Source organism: Thermobia domestica, chromosome 2 (assembly GCF_964235325.1).
Source record: "Thermobia domestica chromosome 2, izTheDome1.hap1.1, whole genome shotgun sequence".
In the NCBI taxonomy this organism is placed as follows: domain Eukaryota; kingdom Metazoa; phylum Arthropoda; class Insecta; order Zygentoma; family Lepismatidae; genus Thermobia; species Thermobia domestica.
Window position 1 is genome coordinate 222,647,619 of NC_137455.1, and position 22,074 is coordinate 222,669,692.

Sequence of the window (22,074 nt, forward strand, 5' to 3'; positions counted from 1 at the left end):
TGTCGTCTTCTCAATGGCATCAATCGATGCGTGCCACTTTCCTTTCATCGCCAAATGCAGTTTCGGGAACAGATAGAAATCGCACAGAGCGAGATCTGGTGAATAGGGCGGATGATGCTACCGAATAATGTGATTTTTGACCAAAAATTCAGTTACAAGTCGCGAACGATGTGATGGTGCATTATCGTCCAAAAGAGTCCAACTGCCGATTTCGCGATATTCGGGCCGAATACGACGAATTCTTGCCAGCAAACGCTTCATGACGCCTAAGTAAAACTCTCCAGTGACTGTCTGGCTGGGCTGAACAAATTCTTTGTAGATAATTCCTTTTGAATCGTAAAAACAAATCAGCATCACCTTAACTATTGACTTCACCAAGCGACTTTTTTTGGGTGTTCCTTCATCCGGCGCTCTCAATTCAGCACTTTGCCGCTTTGTTTCGGGCTCATATTCAAAACACCAAAACACCACGTCTCGTCACCAGTTACAATCGATTTCAAGAAGTTTCGATCCTGCCGAGCACTTTTAACGATGTCTTTGCAATGCGCAATTCGATCAACTTTTTGGTCTTCGGTGAGTTTGTGTGGCACAAACCGCGAATTAACCTTGTTAAGGCCCAAAACTTTGGTCAAAATGCGGTATGCGGTTGTTTGAGGAATGCCTAATTCCATTTCAATAACTTTCATCGACGATTTTTTGTTATGTTTGATGAATTCACGCACTTTTTCGATGTTTTCTTCCGATAATCCGGTTCTGGGACGGCCTGATCTTTCGTCATCATCCAGCGTCTCTCTACCCGATTTGAATCGCCTGAACCACTCGTAAACTTGCGTACGGGATAGACACTCATCACCATATGAATTTTGTAGCATTTGGTGCGTTTCACTAAAAGTTTTACCCAGTTTAACACAAAACTCAATTGCAGCTCGTTGTTTGAAACTCATTTTCCGACCGATGTACACAACACACTGACAGTTGAAACGCAATAACTTTGTTGCCGTGCATCCAAATGTCATGACATTTATACCAGTTGTCAATGAGGGACTACGCCATCTACCGGTAAAATATTACAACAGATGGCACTAGTGGTACTATTTGTTTTCAAAAGTTCGGTTTCTTTTGGAATGGAGGGTGTAAGTAGACAGCTCCTGTTGCCACGAACCCTTCATTTGCCTAGCAGAGCACATCGGGTGATAACGTATTTCTTTGAAACCCGAACCAATCCTCAAAAACTAATTTCATATTCGTTATCAACACCCTAAAATTAGTAAGAATTGGTTAGTTTTATCTCCGAAGCATTTTCACTGTTGACCAGTGTTATTTATTGGCACCTTTAGAAAACAAATTAAACGTTCGATTAAAAAAAAAATACTAACATAAATCTCGAGCCGAAGCCAGAAAGGGAACTACTTTTTGTTATCGTATATAAGAGTAGTAGCCTGTTTTTAACAGATCTGTCAAATTAGCAAAACTTCTACAACTTCTCATCCTAATAAATCTATCCATTCCTACCCTACCCACATACGAACATATAAGCAAGTATGTTTAACATCATACTAATATAATGACATTCAAGGAATATGCTGGACGTCCTTTGTGACATTACGTGGATAGTGTGTAGATCAAATTAAAATTGAACCATTATATTACGAGGTAGATTGATAAACCATCCTAACCCGTGTTCATGGCTATTTGAGAATGACATGGATTTTTACAATTAGATGTCCATACATGTTCAATCATTGGTATAGGAGTAACCAGTAGACCATCTATTATTGTCATTGCATATGGACATCCAATGAGTATACCTTTAATATGATATTATGTGGAACAACAGAACTAGAAATATATTATTTTAAGAACAAAAACTAGTGAAACCCACTTAGCCTAAGCTCACTGTGAAGAAAGTGGTGTTAGAAAATATCTTGCACACGATGTTGTGTATGTCCCCATGCATTATTGTGTGTGTAGATATTTTTCTTCACAGCGTTATTATGATAGAGATATTTTAATATCTGTAATAAAAGTTAGTGAAGAAATTCTCAACCATTTAACACAAAACAAACAATTTCGAACAGTCAACATTTAGAATAAACATTTCGATTTAATGTTGCTGAATTTCCCTCACCCCGTGTGTTAAAGGGTAGTCACTGGACCAGCGAGGTGGGCTGAATACGTTGTAAACACAATAGACATAAGTCCTATATTGCTTTTAGTTTGCAAAATAACTAGAAATGCTTATAATAAAGCGAAGAGAAATTACTGTAAAGAAAATTCAGATTCTTTTTGTTGTCTTACGTGATCACGAAATTCCCCAGTCCACGCTGACCAGTGAAATTCATTTACACACCCACGCCACGCTGTGAAATCAGAAGTTTTCTGAAGGCTACAGGTGAAAGTGAACTTGAATCAGAAGTCACACGGTCACAGTCAGATTCCACTTGTAAATTAAAACCAAATGAAGGTCAAAAGAGAAAATCACGATTTTGTCGTGCTCGCGATATGTCCAACAAACAATGCATGACTTAAAGTGTTGCTTTACATTAACGTTTTATATAATAATTTTTATTCCTCTCTTTTCATATTATTCCCAATTAGTCATTTTATTAAATCAAGAGCAGTGATTTATTTTTCTCAGAATTATATATGCAATACTTAATAAAATCGCTACTATAGACCCGAGTCGCGTAAAGTCAACTGATGGTGAAAAAAAAAGGAATGTGGGAGATATAGAAACCTTTTGTTATTACAGAACTTCAGCTTCGTAATTAGCTTTTAATTAGCTTTAGCTTTACTAACTCTTTACTTTTTATAAAGTGTGATTCTAAAGTCAATATACTGTCAATGTGTTTCATGTTATTTTTCTAGCGTAATTAATTTACGCCAAATAAACTTGAAATTTCAGTAGTGTGTTTGCCCGCAATCATCACGTCTTAGCTTCGAATATCATGACTAACAATTTAGCCTGGTTTCCAACATTCTTCGTTCATACCAGGAATATACTAACAGAAATTTCATTATCAGTTCTTTCCCAAATCATTCTTCATTCGACAGTAAAATGCCTTTCAGTAAACACATACTTAAATAATCCAATAAAATATACAGTTTTAAGGATACACTTTCAAACATCGTACCTTTGAAGAGTCTAGAGAATGTAACAAGACAGTTCTAAAGTCATATTTGTTGATGACGTGTTTTTGTGGAAATTAAACGACTCAAAAGAAACTAAATATTTTTTGGTCGCTTGGTTGAAGTTTAACGTGCCTTGTCACCACAAAAGCTATATGAGGCACGGACCTATAGCTTAAGGTGGAATCTGAACCGCTGTAATGCGTTCAAATTTAAAGGTTTTCCCCGAGAATGAAACCCGGGATCACGTGCAACAAAGGTGCTCGCGCTAGTAACTAGACCAGCGGAAAATACTTGTATTGTTACTGTATGCACATTTAGAATCCGTTTAAAGAGTTCTCCGTACCAGCGAGATCCTCGGTATATTCTGATATATCCGTTAAGAATTTAGATCTCGGTATAAACAAGAAGTAAATAAAAGGTAGTGGTGAACCATATGCTATTTTAATGAGTTGAGTGCAAAGTAATAAGTCCCCGATTCTCATTCCATTAGTACAGATCTCAAAATTCAAAGAATATAAACATTTTATAGAGCGCTTACCTTTAGTGTGAGAGATACTTGGCTCGATACCAGACCATGTGAGTTTGTTGTAGACAAAACAATGTCCTGGGCTTTCTCGGTGTTCTTCCATTTGCTCTTACACTTTCATTCAATCTATTCTTTCACGTTCGTTATTCATCCGGCTCGTTTATGCTACATGGCACAGCAATACGATTTCAAAATTGAAAGATTCCATTTTATTTTCCATGAATACTTTCAAAAGTAATTCATTCAGTTTTTTACATATATATAATGCTATTAAATGAACTAATAATTGTTTTCAGAACATTTCCTACCGTGCAAAAATTTAAGTCCTCTACAATTATGCTCATAACCTGCGCAACTTCATTTCTTACCTATAACTAGAAATGCAATAAAGACAGCTTTTTGGGAACGAAGGTTTTCCCTATATAAAAAAGCCGTTTACAATATCTAGTACTTGTGAGTCCTATGTTCAGTCCGGAGTTGGCTGCCTTGATTGATTTTCAAACTGGCATTGCAGTTATTTCTAGCAAGTGTATGTTATGCAGCCACCACATCCCAACTGTCGTTTTGGTTGTCTAACCATCTTATCAAATTTCTGGAAATTATGCAGCTTGATATGTGTTTTACTGGTTGCTTAAATGCAATCTGGCAGGCAAGAAAAAAGTATCATAAACTAAGAAACAAAAAACAAAACTTTTCTTTGCCTAGATATACAGGGTGTCTCAAAAGTCCCCTGACATAGGGTAACTTTGTTATTATCAGAGCTATAACAAAATGTAAGAGGGACCGTCTCCAAATATATTATTTTCAATCTGAAGTGAAGGAATTTTGTAAATCGGACGAGTCGTTTGGGCTGTACACTCTTTATGCGCCCAATGTTAAATGAAAATGCAACGTTGCCATTTACCTAAATCCACAACATAAAGTAAATGTGGGCATGTTTGAAATGGGGGCTGGCCATCGACACGTTAGTGTAAAAGACAGTTACTTCATTCACTTATGTTGTGGGTACAGGTAAATGTCAACGTTGCATTTTCATTTAACATTGGGCGCATAAATAGTATACAGCCCAAACGGCTCACCCAATTTATAAAATTCCTTCACTTTAGATTGAAAACATCATGTTTGGAGAAGGTTGCCCCTCTTACATTTTATTGTAACTTTGATAACAACAGAGTTGGCCTGCGTCAGGGGACTTCTGAGACACCCTGTGTAAAATCTTGTTTTGCTTACACCTCGTTCTTTGTTTTGTTTTTGAGACATTTCACCCTGAGCTTTGTAGAGTCTGATTTACAAAATTAAAGCTATAAAATACTATTTTGTGTATGATGTTAGTTTAATATCATTATTCACATAATGAATTGCTTCTTTCTTTACTGTCCTATCGTGTCAAAATTTTTGAAGTAAGAAATTTGTGGATAGTGTTTTAAACTATCGAATTTAAGCGACCTCATTGTTATGTCTAGTTATAATGAAATTTTAGTTATTCACAAATTATAAATAATTTTCTTCCACGAAACTTACTACGTTTTCAGAACAGTTATTTTTAACACTACTATACATTTTAGTAAAACATTTAGTTGTTGAACCTTAAGCTAATAGTTCTATAAACAATTCGTTGAAATTAGAGTGCGTCCACCGATTTGCACTTTCTTCTGCCCTATCGGATAGTCAATTTTCTCTGATTCTTGTATTTTTTCGATTTTTTAAAGGATGCAGTAATTAAATGTTTTGGCCTGTTGTAATAGGAAAACAAAGGTGGAGCGTACTATTACCTCTCCACTAAACTTGACAAATTTTTTTAAAGCCCAAAATTTCCCAGGTAAAAAAGTCGAGGGAAAACACTTCAGTTTCTTTTATCAAAAAGTTGGTATTTTTCGCATCTCTACCTATAAGAAAATACCTAGAATAGTAGTTTGTAGATACCATCTGCCTCACACTCTAAATTTTTAATATTCTTCCTTGTTTTCTCATTAATATTCAAGAAAGTGGTGGATAGCATAGTGAAATTCTCATATTATAAGAATAGTATTCATTAAGAACACAATATTGAAATATCTCTCCGCAGACCATCAAAAAAGTATAGTAGCAGTCCCAGTGGAAAGACTTGGCGGGAGTTGTTTAAAGTGGTTTACTACAAGTTTGGTAGTGATGGTTCTTGAGGGGAGCCATATCGGAAAAAAAAAACCTCTAAATTTTGTTTTGTTGCTACAACGTATACTTTGAGGTATAGTCACAAGACGGACACAATAAATGGGTTTTGGATCCCTAAATGACTTGCTGGCCTTCCAAATGGAGTTCATCTGTTATGTGTTTGTTAAAACAAGTTAAATACTTACAGGAAATGAAGAATGTTTACGGTATAATACCAAAGGAAAAATATCTTTAAATGCAGTGGTGTGTAAAACCTAAGGACGAAAGTAAGTTTGCGTGCTGTGTCACTCCCAAGTGGCATAGATCGGTAAAACTTGAACCACACATAGAAAGTAGTGCTATAGTACGATGCACGAAACAACAGGGAAACACACGTGACTAGAAGAACAAAGATGGTACTTTAATGTAGAATCGATAACTTACACTGAAGTCTCTGTTAGTCATAATGCCTCCCTGACAACACAGAAGGAGTGAAATGGTCCTTAGACGGTGTAGGATTGCCGCAGACAGCCATACATCTCTGCAACATGCTCTCATGCTGCTCACAAAGTTGGTTATAAATTGTGGTATGGAGTTCCATTCTTTTACCAGCGCTGTTGACAACTGCTGGATAATTCTTAATGCATCTAAAAGTTCTGCAAGACGTCTCCCTATAGCATACTATACGTAGTCGACTAAATACAAGTCGGGGAAACGGAATATCTTCTCGTTCTAAGAGCTTCACCATCTGCGCTGTTCCATGCTGTTGCCAATAACATCTATAAGAAAAACAAGTCGGAACAGACTGCACCTCTGAGAAAACGAACATGGAGAAGGAGTATATTGTCAGAATATTGTTAATCGGTAAGTGGAGTGCGTGCAACAATTTGCAGGTCGGTATACCCATGCGGCATTATGCCTCCCACACAAGAACACCTGGACCACCGAAACGATCATCTTCGACAGTGTTCCTGGTTAATTGTATGTTCTCGTCTTTCGCTAGATTAGTACGATTAGTACGTCCAGAGGCGGTACTTAGACTGAATCTCTTTACATCTTGAGAAGAAAACTCATCCTTCTTCCACGGTCCAGTCTTGATATTCTGGCAACACTGCAGACGGTCCACTGATGTGTAGGTATCAACGAAGCACAATGTAATGGCCACAACTAAGACACCATTCCCATTTAGTCAAAGTGCCACTGTAAGCCATGCGGTTGGGCGGCTTGCAGGCCTCTCAACAGTGTTTGCAATTAAACCCGCTGTTTGATGTCAGTCCTGCAAAATGTAGTCGTCTGCTACTGTAACTGACCGTGGTCGACCACTACTCTCCTTCGCACAGTATTGCTTATTGTTTGGAACGCTCCCTATACACGTGAAACAATGCTGTAGGCAACACCAAACACCTGAGCCACATTCGTCTAACTTCATCCTTCTTCCAGTTTCCCGATGAATCTTCTTCGTGTAAAGTCATCCAAATGCTATTTTCAGGCCATATTGTTATGAGTAACACCACCACAATGCACCACAACAGCTCTCTAGCTTAAACATACTGTCTCATCTCTTTCATTCAACTGTCTTGTGTTGCGGGAGTAGACCCATTGGGCGCTACAGTCACGCTGACGTCAAGCCATGTAACGTCTTGCTCTGTATGTATGTGAATGGACCTCTGGGAACATGTTGTTGGGCTTTCACTCATTTTCACCGCCTATGCAAAATTGTATGTTACTTTATCTCTCTCTCTTAAGTTTTGCACATCGACGTATTTTGAATTTTGTCAACATGTTATAATAATTACGAACTTGCAACAATTAGCACGATACTGATTAATCATCCACCTTTTTATTCTCGTTTGCCAAACGATGTATACAGTTGCTGATTTATTTTTATAGTTTCATAACATTATCTAAATTTAATCTTAAAACCAAACTACAGTTGCATAACATTGTCTGAGTTTGATCTTATTTCTTCTTCGATTTTTAGAACAATCTACACTTATATAAAAGTAAAGTTAAACAAAATGAGTTCCATAAACAAATTTTGTTTTCTTATGAATAGTTTAAAGGTACATTTTCTACAATCGTGACTGTAACTTCGCACACTGTTAAGACCCTCATGTACAAAATTTAAGGGTTTGTGCAGATCACAGTGACAATCATGAACAATTCGTACAAAGATGTTTCTGCTCGCTCAGGAGCGTGAAACATATATCTGTAGATAAAACAGACGCCTGTAATGATGAGCTTCCTTGTAGGGAAAGCAACATTAACCATGACCATGTATAAGCTCTGTAAAATATATATCAATAGTTTGAAAATTATTCATCAATATATTTTTTTTTCGCAGCAACCAGTATGTTAGAAATAGTTAATCGTAGAATTTAATAGAAGCACAATGTAGTTTTCAGCTTACTTTCCTAAATATTAGAACGATTTAATATTTCTCCGTCAATCAACCTATTTTTACATTAAAACTCATTTACGTGTAATTCGAGTCCAATTTGGACTAACGTAAAAAGAAGGAACATTTTTGATATGATGAAGCCAACAGTATTTTATGTGTATTCCATTTTTATATTTACTTGTATAATTTTTATTTCCTGGTAAAATGTAACTTTTAGATTTTCCTTTTTTGTTGACGGAAATGATGCTTGTATATTCCCTCAGAATTACTTTCTCACAAATTGTTTCTAAATAATGAAATATGTTATATTGTAAACAAACAGAATACTGTAAAAATGCACATATTGTATTGTTATGTTGATGTTTATTTCCATGCTCTCATTCGCTTTCTAGATCAAACGTTGTAAAACGAGAAGTAGTTGTGCATATGTCACACGTACACTCGGATAATACTTAAATATTTCAATATGTTCATTTAACATTGGAAGGAGCTGACAAGCCTTGAATTTTACTAATAAACACATAATATTGAATGAAACTTGATAGAATTCAACATATATACCATTAAGTTTCATGTACTATGACACTACTCCTATGACATCAAATCAAATCAAGAAAAGTGTTTTTGGTTCGGTCTAAAACCACTAGTTTGAAGCTGCTATCACTACCTCAGGGGTATGAAATTATGTTCCTTTTGTGCTTTTCTGATTTTTTTAAATGTGGAAACTGTATCCGCTAAATAAGGTGGATGTTTCACGATTTCAAATTTCGTGTAAGTCAATTTTCGCATTGTGATGGTTTTGTGTCTGAGTGCATTGTCTGGAAGGAATAACACGCCATTTGCCAATGTTTGTCAATGTTTCTTGTTCACCTTCTGTCTCACATTTTCCAACAGTGAAGTATATGTTGCTCTTTTCCATATAATCTATGGAAATTATATTATCTTTGTCCCAAAACACAGATGCTCACAGATGTTGATGATTTATGCTTTTTAAATTTCTTTGGACACGAAGGACCAGAATATCCACACTTCCTCGACTGCTCTTTGGTCTCGACATCGCACAAAAAGAATTGCGCATTGTGAGTACTCTCTACAAAAACCAATGTTTATCACACTAAAAGTGCTTCAGAATGGCCATGAAACTTGTTACAGATTTACACTTCTCGACGAGATTGAGACACTTGTCAACCTATCTGGTCTAATAATTTAATAAGCTTTTGTTTACATTTTGTCCCGCCATCATTTTGCACAGGGTTGTCGTAGAAAGTCGAGACTTGCTCCATTTTCTTTCATTTAACAACAGCTTTCAAACGATGTGCTATTTAAACCCTCTTGCCATTTGAAACTTTTTAGTTGGACCCCACCTGGGACACTGTGATGGCCCTGGGACAAGACGTTTTAACTTAAATCGTTGCACTTTAAAAAATAAAACCACACTTCCTTTCCTGTTTTCACATTTGTCTCACTGTTTCCGATTTAGAGGGCTGAACATGGAATTTTCAATTATGTTTATGTTTACATTTTGACCCGCCGCCATTTTGCACAGGGTTGTCCTAGATTGTCGAGACTTGCACCATTTTCTTTCATTTTACAGCAGCTTTCAAATGATGTGCTACTTCACCCCTGTATCATTTGAAAATTTTGATTTGTAACCCGTCTGGAACCCTGGGGCAATTTTTTTAATCCTAAAAAGTTTGTCCTTGAAAATAATGCGATAGTGTTCGCCGAGCTTTCCATTTACCAAACCGTTTCCTAACAAATGACCCGTTTCAAACTATTCTGCCAGCTATGTAGCTTTTACTTTACAAAATAAGTTGTAACTCACGACATTCCGCCCGGTGACACGTATAACTTTGGGATTCGTCTAGTTATAATATATCAAACGCAAACACAATTGTCTCGTTCGGATCTCAGAGGAGTCACTTCGTGACCCTCCTTTATAACGTGATTGTTCAAGGAATGGGACAGGTGATAATCAGATAGTGCAATGTCCGGAGAGTATGGCGGATGCAATAGTGTTTCCATCGAAGGCGTATAGTGTCTCGGGTTATCCTAGCGACGTGGTGCTTACCGTTGTCCTGTAACAGGAGGACCCCTTTGCGATTCAGAAGTGCTGGCTCCAGAGTTTTGAGTTTTTCTTGAACACGGCTCAACCGCTGACAGTATACATTTGCATTGATGCACTGACCAACTGGTAGCAGTTCCCGATGCACAATGATGCGAGTAGTCCATCAAACACACAGGAGGACCTTCTGGTGCAGTGCTGGTTTCGACTGTTCTGGAACCGGTTCATGGGATTCTAACCAATGATGACGGCTCCGTCAAGCTTCGTGCAGGACCCACTTCTCATCACATGTCAACACCCTATCCAGAAATGGCTTCTTCCTCAGACGACACTTCAAAGAAACACAGGTGTCTGCTCGCGTTGCCTTCTGGCCCGGAGTCAAATCATGGGGACCCATCGACCCAACTTGTAGTGCTTCCCAAGTAGATAGAGGTGCTGCCGAATGTTTCTCCACTCACACTGAATTGTAGTCGCAATTCCTGACATGTCTGGCTACTGTTCGCCTCAATTGCTGCGCCCCAACAAGATATACTCTTTGTACGTGTTTTGGTCTTCCGGCCTGTGGTGCGTCTTCGAGTGTTTCGTCACCGTCCTTGAACTTGTTAACCACCGTTTCACTGTCTGTGTAGTCACGACACCCTCACCAAAGGCCTGACATATCTTCCGCCCCGCTGCAGTAGCTGTTTGAACTCATACAGCATACACACCCTTGTGATTCTCTGTGGAGGTCTCATCTTCACTCTGTCCTTACTCAAGTTCCTGGTGTAACTGAACTGCAACAACTAGGTAGTATGTTGGGTATACCCACACCAGTAACTGATCTTCGCCTTATATTCATTCGCATTCAACTAATGGTGTGAGGGCCAATGGAACACAGACCTCCACAAAAAACGACAAAACTTTCTTGGTTGCTTTTATAAATAATAATAACACGAATTAAATTATCATCACACATAGTGAAGGAGTAAAACTCTAGACTTACCAGTACTCCCTCGCATACAATATGCATTATATTTCGAGATTTCACTAGCAGAAATAGAGCTCATAATATCAGTATAGGTAAATGACTGTCTCTAGTAATCTTTGGTTTAATCACAAGTTAAGTGAGAATTCTCAATATGCCCAGTATTGTAAGGCAATCTAAATTTCATAAACTCCAGCACGAAAGCTCAAAATAACTGCTATAGTGCAGTGTACAGATCATGTATAATCCAAAATAAAGTCATCTGGTCGATCATTCCCTTTTTTGGTTATATTCACAGAGAATTTTATTTTAAATAGAACTTATTTAAGATTATAGCATCATTAGCTTTTATTGGCAATTTTTCGATTAAAAATGAGTATCTATTTATTTAATAACATACTGAATAGATCTAACAGTGTTAATATGTCTATTCTTCATCAGCTTTTACACTTGTTCTTCCATACAACCTTCTGTTAAGAATTCGAAGCAAAACTTTTGCTGCGTGAGATATGAGAGTAATAGTTCTATGTAATCCTCACATCTCCTCGGGTTCGATTTCTTACCCACCGGTATCATAATTGCCTTCAGGAAGTCTTTTCACCACTCTCCTGAAATCCATTGGTATATTATCTATCCCGGTTGCCATCACTGTCCTAATCTCGTATATAGCTGTTTCAGACACATCTCGAAGAATACGTTGTACTAAATCTTTTATCATCTCCGCCTACTTCATTTTTGTAGGCCACTTGGTCTATCCTTACTCTCATATAAGTCCTCAACATATTCTTTCTATGTTCCTGAGACTTCAATTCTCTCGCTGACTATATTCCCATTCTTTTTTTTTTCTACTGTCATCGTAATATCCCCTTGTTTCATCTGAAGTTCCATAGATTTCATCTCCTTATAAATTTTCTCACGTTTGTCAACTTTTCCTAATTCTTGTATATTCTCGCATTTTCTTTTATAAAATTCTTCCTTTGCTCTGTTTCCCTTGTAATTCGTGTTTTAACTTCCTGTACATCTTTCTACTTTCTCCCGTATCAACGTTTCCCTCATTTTCTGGAGCATCTGTTCTGTAACTAACGGTTTCTTAGTCGTTCTGTGTTCTCGGTAACCTACTACTTATTCTGCACCCAGCTATATATAAAGTTTAATATACTCCCACCATCTATTGCTACCCGCATCTATCCTTTCCTCTTTTGATTATTTTTGTTCGAATTTCTCAACAAAATTTCTTCCTTCAGCGTTTCTCAGCTTTTCAGTATTCAATAGTTTGTTACCTACTTTTCTTCTGCCTACACTTTTCAGTCGAATACTAACTGAACCTGTGCTTTCTACACAGCGCATCATTCACATATGAGCATGAATCTCCTTGTTATTCCTCACATCAGTACATGTCCCTTTACAAACACAAGTGAAACACGTCTTGATAACAAAAAAAAAAAAAAAAAAATCATGTATGACCAGTGTTTTCTTTCTTCTTGCATGCAGTATGTAATAAGCAAATACATTACACACACACAATTAATTATAATGTCACTGATATGTGGTGTTCATTGGGCAAAACACTCCAAACAATAAAGATTCAACTTAGAGTGCAGAAATTGTTACCCTTCGTTTTCATTATCATTTTGCCATGAAACAAACACCTGAGAGGTATGCAACCCCAGTATACAATTATGTTATGTTGGAATGTATAATGAGTAGGATATGATGCTTTAGTTTTTTCTTCTAATTTCAACATTTCCCGTGTACCAGTAAAAATATAATAAAGAAATAATGGCCATGTCTTTTAAATATTAAATTAGAACTGGACAATTTACATAACATTTGCAATCGATCAGTGAAAATGTCATCTTTCTAGAGCCTGTAATTTCCGAGGTTTCATTGTCGAAATGATTGGCCACAAACATATAAACGTCCACAAACGTATAGTTTAAAAGAACTCGAAAGATGGCAGCACAATTCATTTGCATTGATTTTGGAAAAGGCTTATTAAAATACAAAGACTTTGAACCATAAATTTAAAAAAAAGATAAACTCTATGAAAAACGGTCCTATTTAAATAATTTATTTAAAGTACAAATACTTTAAAATATTTGTCATTATTAAACGTGAAATCACAAATAACCGTAAGTCAAAGGTTTGAAATCCAAAGTTATAGGTTGGAGCTCAGGCGCTTTCGTTGCTATTGTAGCATCTTAATAGATAGATCCATTTCAGCCAGCACAAAGTTATGATCAGAGAAAGTGTTAGCCCCAGGGAGGATCTTCGCGTTCTTCAAGGTATTCTAGTACCTGCCCTCAATCATAACATATTCTATCTTATATCTTCCGCCGTGTATTGGAGATTTCCATGTATAAATTCTTCTCTTGTGCTGATTGAACCACGTGTTCCGAATTACTTGTGAATTCTGTCTAGAGAAGTTAACCAATCCCTTTCCCCTTTCATTTCTTTCACCTAAACCATAATTGCCTATGACACTACCTTCCTGTTTTTCTCCCTCAACTGCATTGAAATCTCTCATTACATTTACACGTACATCCCTCTAGTCCCTGCCTATGATTTCTTTTATTTTCCCATAATTTGCCTCTACATCTTCAGTTTTATGCGAAGTCGTCGGTGCATATGTCTGTACCACTACCAGATCCTTCTTTATTCCTTTAAGTCTTAACATCATAACTGTATCATCAACACATTCTAGTTTCAGTAACTTCTCTTTTAAGCGCATACCAAGAATTATTTCTACACCATTATGACTACCTCTCCATTATCTGAGTAAAACATTCTTTATCGTTCGCTGTTTACTTTCCCATCTACGTAATTTCACAAACTCCTATCAAATCTATATTATTTTGCTTAATTTTCTTTTTAAAACTTTGTAATTTAACATGATCGAACATGATTTTATTCCATAAACTGTTCAACTAACAGGGTCCTTTCAAAATTTTTGTACATGTACTAGGAATATACGGTCTTCTGAGTTTCGATTTTTTGTCGTCTTATTTTGTAAATTTATAGAAAAATATGGGACTTGATTTTTTCTTAATTTCGTCTACAAGTTGTCAGAACCCTTCCGCGTCACAGGAGGTCTACGAAGTGAGTGATATAACAATATTTAAACCATATTTATGATTTGAGTATATAAGGTAATGACTTGCATATCTTTAAACGTTGATAAATATTCTTTTATTGTATTTACAATCACTTGATAAATTTATAACTGTTTGAATCTAAGACTTGGGTGAACTAGTGTTGCCCACGACACTCGTGAAGTATCTCGTCTTGTTTCGAATTTGAAAAGGTGCTTCTCGTCTCGTTTCTCATCTCTTGGGCAACACTGGAAATCACAAAAGTTGCTACTCTAGAGGTCCTATTCACCAACTGCAAACTACCAAATAATGCGCGACCGATCCATCGGTATGGAAGCAGCGTATCAAGGAATACACTAACATCGTAGTGAAAGCTTTGTGGTGCGTCACCGTGTAAACGAATGAAACTATTACTGTTCTTGTGATTGTGCCATTAACCAAAACAAAAGCATGTCTGAAATACACGGTGAAATCCTCTCATATTTTGATCTTATTCCCTCTCCTATTCCTTACATTTTGTTCAAGAAAGTCAGTATAGTTTATGTCGAAGCTAGTGAATTATACAAAAGGCGTTGCCTGCAGTTTTAAATATAGACTGTGATCCACAAACAAGGATTTGCAAACACAGCAACACACATCGTATTGTTTGACAACTTTTAAACTACTAACAAAATGTCCTTCACAGACACTACGAACAGCAAGCCCTCTACGGTATCTGGTATGCTTTCGAACTAATGATATTATCTTGTGCGAAATAATTTTAAGTAAAATTATGTACTTGCCGTACTCTTAAATGTTCCCACCAGTACGGAACCCCTAGGTTCAATGCCACATTCACAAAAGCTCTCCACTGACTTCTGACCTTAGCCAAATGGTTCCAGTTTCAATCTTATATTCCTATTCTGTCAGATTCATCTTAATATTGTCCTCCCATCTGCGCCTAGGTCTTCCAAATGGTCGTTTTCGGATTGGATTTCTAGTTAAATTTTTGAAAGTGTTCCTACTTTCTTTCATTCAGCCTACAGGACCTGCCCACCTGAGCCTCCTAGATTTGATTAATGTGTGGTAAACGGCATAAATTACGCAATTTCTCATTACAAAGTTTTCGACATTCCCCATTCTTGATTTTCGTGAGTCCGAATATTCACCTCAGTATTTTATTCTCAAACACTTTCAGTCTCCGTTCTTTTCTCAGAGTAAATGATCATATTTCTCAACCATACACCACAATAGGCATGATTATCATTTTATATATATTTTAAGTTTCAAATTCCTCGACAGATTTGGAACTGAATAATAACACGGATTCCCTGCTTTCAGTCGACATTTATTTTCTTCGAGGATGTGGTTTTGGTCTGTTAATATTGATCCTAGATGTTTGAAAGGATCCACTTCGTCAAAAGTATTAATTGATATTTTGATGTATCCATAATTTACAGTATTACGATCTCGGAGAATTTTCATGTATTTAGTTTTCTCTACATTTACTTCTAAATCAATGTCTCTGCAAGCGTTAAGAAAACCTCTGCATTTCTTTTTATTATTATTCCCTACCATCCCCTATCAGATTTACATCATCAGCATACGTCATATCCTGGTGAATACCATTCAGCTGTAGGTCCTGGTTTCTATTTTTAATTTTCTTTATAGAGTACTCCAGAACAAAACTGAATAATAATGCGACAACGCATCTCCCTATTTCAGGCCATTCTCGGCTGAAAGCTTGTGGACAAGTATTTTCCTACTCAGATTTTACTTTGGGGTTTTCCTCCTAACCGAGTCGTAGGTCTCTCTAAAATCAATAAATAATGTTGTAATGGGGCATTGTGTTCCCATTTCTTTTAGATTATTTGTCGAATATTAAATATCTGGTCGATAGTTGATCGATTTCGCCTAAATCCGCACTGATAATTTATCATAATTTCATCTGCATATGCTAACAGAATGTTTGAGAGGATGTCATAGGATGTTTGACAGAAGAGAGATGTCTCGATAATTATTACTATCAGTTTTGTTCTTATTCTTATGAATTGGAACAATGATTGATTCTTTTCATTCTTGTAACAATTCTTCCTTGTTCTAGATAAGGTGAATGAATTAACTTAGCCGGAAATTAATCTACACCCGGAGATTTCTGTTTGTTTAGTTTCGTCATAGCAATTTCTATTTCTGTTCTGTTAGGCTCTGGAATATATGGCTCTGCTGTGTGTATTTCCCTTTCTCCAAGAACAATAGTTTTTGGCTATGTGTTAATCAAATCGCCAAAGAAATTTTTCCATCTATTCAAAATGCTAAGTGTATCAGTGAGGATTGTTCCGTTGGCTATCTTTAGTATATAAGCGTAAGATTGGCACCCCTCTTAAACTCGTTGATGCCCTTATGCAGGGTATTTCAAAACATCGACAACTTTTAGGAGGTGATTTCTGACACCAAGATAAGACAAAAAATATAGACCAACCTGGATGCACAAGTGCTTCCTTTCGGAATTACAAGTTGCCAAAAAAAAAAAAAAAATGAAAAAATGAACTTTGAAGGTCCATAGCTCCAAAACTATGGGACCTACCGTAGTTGGGTCAAGACTTCACTCAGGAACTAATATGTGCCCTATCCAAAAATTCATGTTTCAGAATCCTAAGGTACCCACAACAACAGTTTTTACAGAGGGAGTTGGGCTACGGGCATATAATTTGAAGTACTCACCAACTACCTTTATAAAAATTGTTGTGGAAGTACCGCAGGATTCTGAAACATGGATATTTGGTTAGAGCACATACTAATTCCTAAGTGAAGCCTTGATCCGACTACGGTAGATCCCGTAGTATTGGAGCTATGGACCTTTAAAGTTCACTTTTTATGTTTTCGGCATAATTCCGAAATGAAGCATTTGTGCATCCAAGTTGGTCTATACTTTCTGTCTTATCTTGGTGTCAGGAACCACCTCCCAAATGTTGTCGGTGTTGTTTTGAAACACCTTGTATATGTCTCGAATCTTCTATTTCTTTGTCCCGAATTATTGTATTTTTACTATTATTTTCAAGTTCATTAATTTTAGCTTTCAAAAATCGCGTTTGTTTGTTCTAAAAGTTTTAAAAGTTTCCCGTCTGATGTCAATAAAATTTTGTGTAGTTATATCATTCGAATCTTGTAGCCAATGCAGTTTTGCCTGTTTTCTCTTCTCTACTAGTTTAGTCCATTTCTAGTCGAACCGTTTGTATCTATGTACGAGGGATATGCCGAAAGTTTTTAGATACTAAAATTCAAGTAACGTTGCAGTACTGAAACGTATCACTTTTAAAAGCGTATGCCTTCTAGTGATAAAAGGTATAAGTGCAAGGTTACAGGTGTGTTTGCCTAAAAGCTAGCGGGATGGAAGTGTAGGTTCGTTTGAATTTGTCAGTTGGCGACGATGAACGATCGTCGAGCGACATGATTGTCGTGCAATAAAAGTTTTAATGCAAGATCAGTGCCATGATCTTATAGATAAGCTTCACTGTGGGCGTTCTAGCACCACAGTTACGGATGATATTTTGTACAGGAGGAGCGCCAAATCACGTACGAGGAAATTCAGTCAACCTTGAAGATTGGATGAACTGCATCTCAGTCCATAATAAAAAGATTATCTAGGCATTTTCAAGTGTTATAATCACTGGGTTCCATATGTGCTTACGCCGAGCTAAACGATGACATCGTGGGATGGTCCCGTTATATATTTACATGTTAGAAGATTTTCGCAGGGGCAAAGTAATATTTTATAATATTATCACAGGTGACGAAACATAGATTTATAACTGTAACCAAGAAACAAAACATCATTCGACGGTATGGTGCTTTCAAAATGAAACTCCATCTTCGAAAATAAAACGAGCACAGAATACAGGTAAAGTTATGGTGGAGGCTTTTCTTTCTAAGACCGGCCATGTAGCAACTATACAGTTAGATAATCGACACAAACTGACAACAGAGTGATATGTTACTTTTTGCCTTATGAATGCCTTTGAAGCTTGGTGACCTGTCCACCGAAAGTCTGCACTGTCTGACTTTCTTTTTCATGACGAAATTGCACGACCACACACAGCAGCGAAAACTTTGGAGTCCGTATTCTCTGCGGATTTAGCTCTGTGTAATTTTTTTTCTTCTCTAAACTTAAAAAAAAAAAAAACTTCGAGAGCGTCGCTTTCAAATAAGTGAAGAGGCTATCACAGTGTGCAATAATGGTATTTCAGATATTTCAAAAAAGAACAACTTTTTAAAAATGTTTGATCATGGTTGTTAAGGATGCCAAACCGTATTCATGCTTATGGGGACTGAGAAATTATAAAAGGTAATGATAAATGATGAGGAAATTATAAATGAATGATTTTTCAAAGAATATCTAAAAATCTTTTATCATGCCCCTCGTATTTCCGCGTGTCCCAATTTTCCTTTTGCGGAAATTTTAATGTTTTTCCTAATTTCAGTCCAAGTATCCTCAACACTAGTGTCTTCCGAACCTTCTAAAACCGAAAATCTGTTAGATATTTCAATCTAGTTTTCCTCGTTCGCCTGGCTTTCCTCTGGTATCTTTAAATTATATCTCCGCTTTCAGATGTTGAAGCTTTCCTTTATTCAGCCATAATCTGAATAATCTTACTATCGCTGCTACCAGGTAGTGATCAATGTCAATCAGCTCTTCTCAACGACCGGACATCAATTATGCTACACTCTATACTAAAACGTGACCAATTTGATTATATGTTTTTCCATCTGGTGAGGTCTAAGTATATTTATTAACGTCGTGATGTGGGAATATTTTACTCTTCACGATAATGCTTTTACATGTTGCAAAATTCACACGTCTAACGCCGTTGTCATTACTTTCCTTACGCATACTTTGATTCCCTATAATCGGTTCGAAAATATCTCCTCGTCCTATCTTCGCATTGAAATTCCCTAATAGAATTTTCATATGGTATCTCAAGAGTTGGTCGAATACCAGCTCTACTTTTTCGTAAAACCTGTCCTTTATATCGTCATCCATATCTTCTGTTGGGCATGTACATTCAGAACAATAATATCACGGTTAGGCTAAAGGAGAACAATAATATCACAACATCCATGCTGAAGAGTAATGAATTAAAGTCTATCACTGAAATATTCATGCCGTTTAATTGCTTATATTATTTGTGAACGAAAAATTCTTTTCCAAGTTGGTGATTTTTCGGATTTCACTACTGATTTCCTTCCCACCTAACTTCCTGAACTCCTACTAGCTCCCTCTAATTCACTGGTTACAGAGTTTAACGTTCCTGCCCTATAACAGTTTGTTTTATTCCATAATCCAAATCCCAAATCTATTTTACTTTTCTTATATCCTGCCAAGTTATCAGTCCTGGTCCGAGGCTTCTGTGAATATTTCTGAACAAGTGTCTTTTTTTACAGGATAAAGTTGTTCGTCTCACGTCAAATCCTCGAGCTGGAGGACCACCCTTTGTTGTCTGTCGGCGACTGCTTTATTCAATATATTCGATGCTAACCTCCATATCTAGAGACCTTCTTAATCCGCAACTTGAGGAGACACCATGCTGTGGTGGAACCCTAATTAGAACATTTATGTTGTGAACAAGTAATAAATAATAATAATTTGTTGTTGCAATAACAAATGAACTTCTCAGTTGTCCGAAAATATAGTTATAAAACATTTAACATTTACAAATAAAACATTAAACACGTGTATCATTATTCCGATGATGGACAATGTAATATTTTTCTTCTATTTTCAACAGGAAGTCATGATCATGGCAAAGGCGAGGAAGAAGGCCACCATTCTCTTCACCACAGCGAAGAGTCTGCGGCAGGTAGTCAATCGTCACATCAGCTACCTCTTACATAATTCCGTCCACGTCGTCTAATTGGAAGAGTCAACATTTAAGCAGCAGGTGAGTCAGTTAAAAACAAGCGACTGACCTCACAGAACGTTAACAATCTTCTCTTATTTGTTTATCATTCTTTTCTGTCTTCGTGTGTAAAGTGCCTGCCACCAATGGAAATGTTTTGAGTAATCACTACTGAGACGAGTCCGTTATTCTGACATCATGTCATATCAATTGTATAACTGTTCCTGATATAAAACGAACTTTTTATTGTTATGTGTAATGATACAACATTTGCCGTTGCATCTATAAGTTATTTGAATGACGTGAAAGAAATTAGGGTGTAATTTTTGAAAATTACTTAAAAAATAAAAGTACTTTATTTGTCGAAATATACTATGTGATAAGAACGTGCCACAATATACTTGAAAATATTTGAAATTACTTGAAACAATTAAATACTTGTCAAATAACGGCTTTCCCTGCTTTTTTCTTACTTCGTGCTACTTTAAGAAATAGCAGTCTGCATTTGATGGTCAATTTAATGAGATTTTGATTTTTCTCTTTCCAAATATGGCTGCGGGCAAAATTAAAAGACTAACTGTAAATACTAAATTTTTTCAAATAGCACATGTTGGAGCTTCAAAATTTATATGTTTGAATTTTATTATCCTGATACAGCATTTCGTCTCCGAAATAGATTATTTTGCCTTGTTATTAAGAAAAAGAAAATCTTTCACCTATACGTGAAAAGTTCTATAATTTTATCTATAGGGAGAATTAAACCATGAAATTGTACAATTCTTTGGTCAATTGGAATATTTATACCAGCAGAGAATTTTCTACGTAAGTACTGCAAGTAACACTAAAAAATCACTTTCTTACCTAGGTATTATTTCTTTTGTTCTTTTACTTGAACAAAACTTGATTTATATACTGTTTCGTCATATAAATACATATTTCTACCGTATTTTAGCTTTAGTTACCTATTTTATCGTATTTAGGCCTAATTGATATAAAAGCATACTTTTAGTCTTATTTTAGGCGAATTTCACTTAACTAATTAACACTATAGTCTACAGAACCCGAAGGTTCAATGCTGCATTCACAAAACCTCTACATTGACTCCGTCCTTAGCCAACTGGATTAAGTTTCTACTTGTTTCTGCAAGACTCATCTTAATATTACCTTCCTATCTGCCTAGGTATTCCTAACGTTCTTTTTCCAATTGAGTTTCCAGTTAAAATTTCTACCACTTCCTTCAATGCTGGTTACTGACCTTTCTACTTGAGCCTTCTAGACTTAAAAAAAAAAAAACTAACGATGTTGGTAAATGGTATAAGTTATTCATTAAGTTCCTCATTGTAAAATTCATGTCATTCCTCATTTTCAATCTTCATGAGCCCGAATATTCGCCTCAGGATCCATCGAATCCATTTATTTGAAACCACTTTAATAACCACTCTGCTAAGTTGTAGGATGGATGTGTGTAAATTGCAATTATAGGTCTTAATGGAATATCTGTTCCATAAATCTTTAAGAGGGCAAAGGCGAAAGAAATTGTTTGATGTTTTGAAATTAGGCGACTTCTATGTTCTTGACAGATAATGTTAGTGTTGTGTATGTATTTGTTGGATCATTTTCAAGACGGATGTAATTATTAATTCTGAGTTTTTCTAACATTTTGTTGTCGTACATTACATTAAGAAAACACAATTTCCTTTATCGGCGCTAGTGTACAATAGTCCATTGTCGTTTAACCAGCGTTTGAATTGCTTGAGAAATTTTGTGGAACGGTTTGCATGTTTGTTTGGTTTGTGTAGTTTCTGTGTGAAGTGTGGAATTTCATTGCACATTGTGTTTCGAAGTCTTTATCTTTCACCTGTGTTAGGTAGAGTTCTGATGCATTTTTCAC

The 22,074-nt window shown here is 36.3% G+C and overlaps 1 protein-coding gene across 1 annotated transcript in view; it reads left to right on the plus strand.

Moving 5' to 3' along the window:
- LOC145678381 (zinc transporter ZIP3-like) overlaps positions 1–22,074 on the plus strand; it is a 295,838-nt gene that overhangs the window by 220,088 nt on the left and 53,676 nt on the right. Inside the window, exon 2 of the mRNA XM_081748455.1 lies at positions 20,073–20,225. Coding sequence (XP_081604581.1) covers positions 20,073–20,179 — 107 coding nt within the window. The 3' untranslated portion in view covers positions 20,180–20,225. The remainder of the gene's footprint in view (positions 1–20,072; positions 20,226–22,074) is intronic.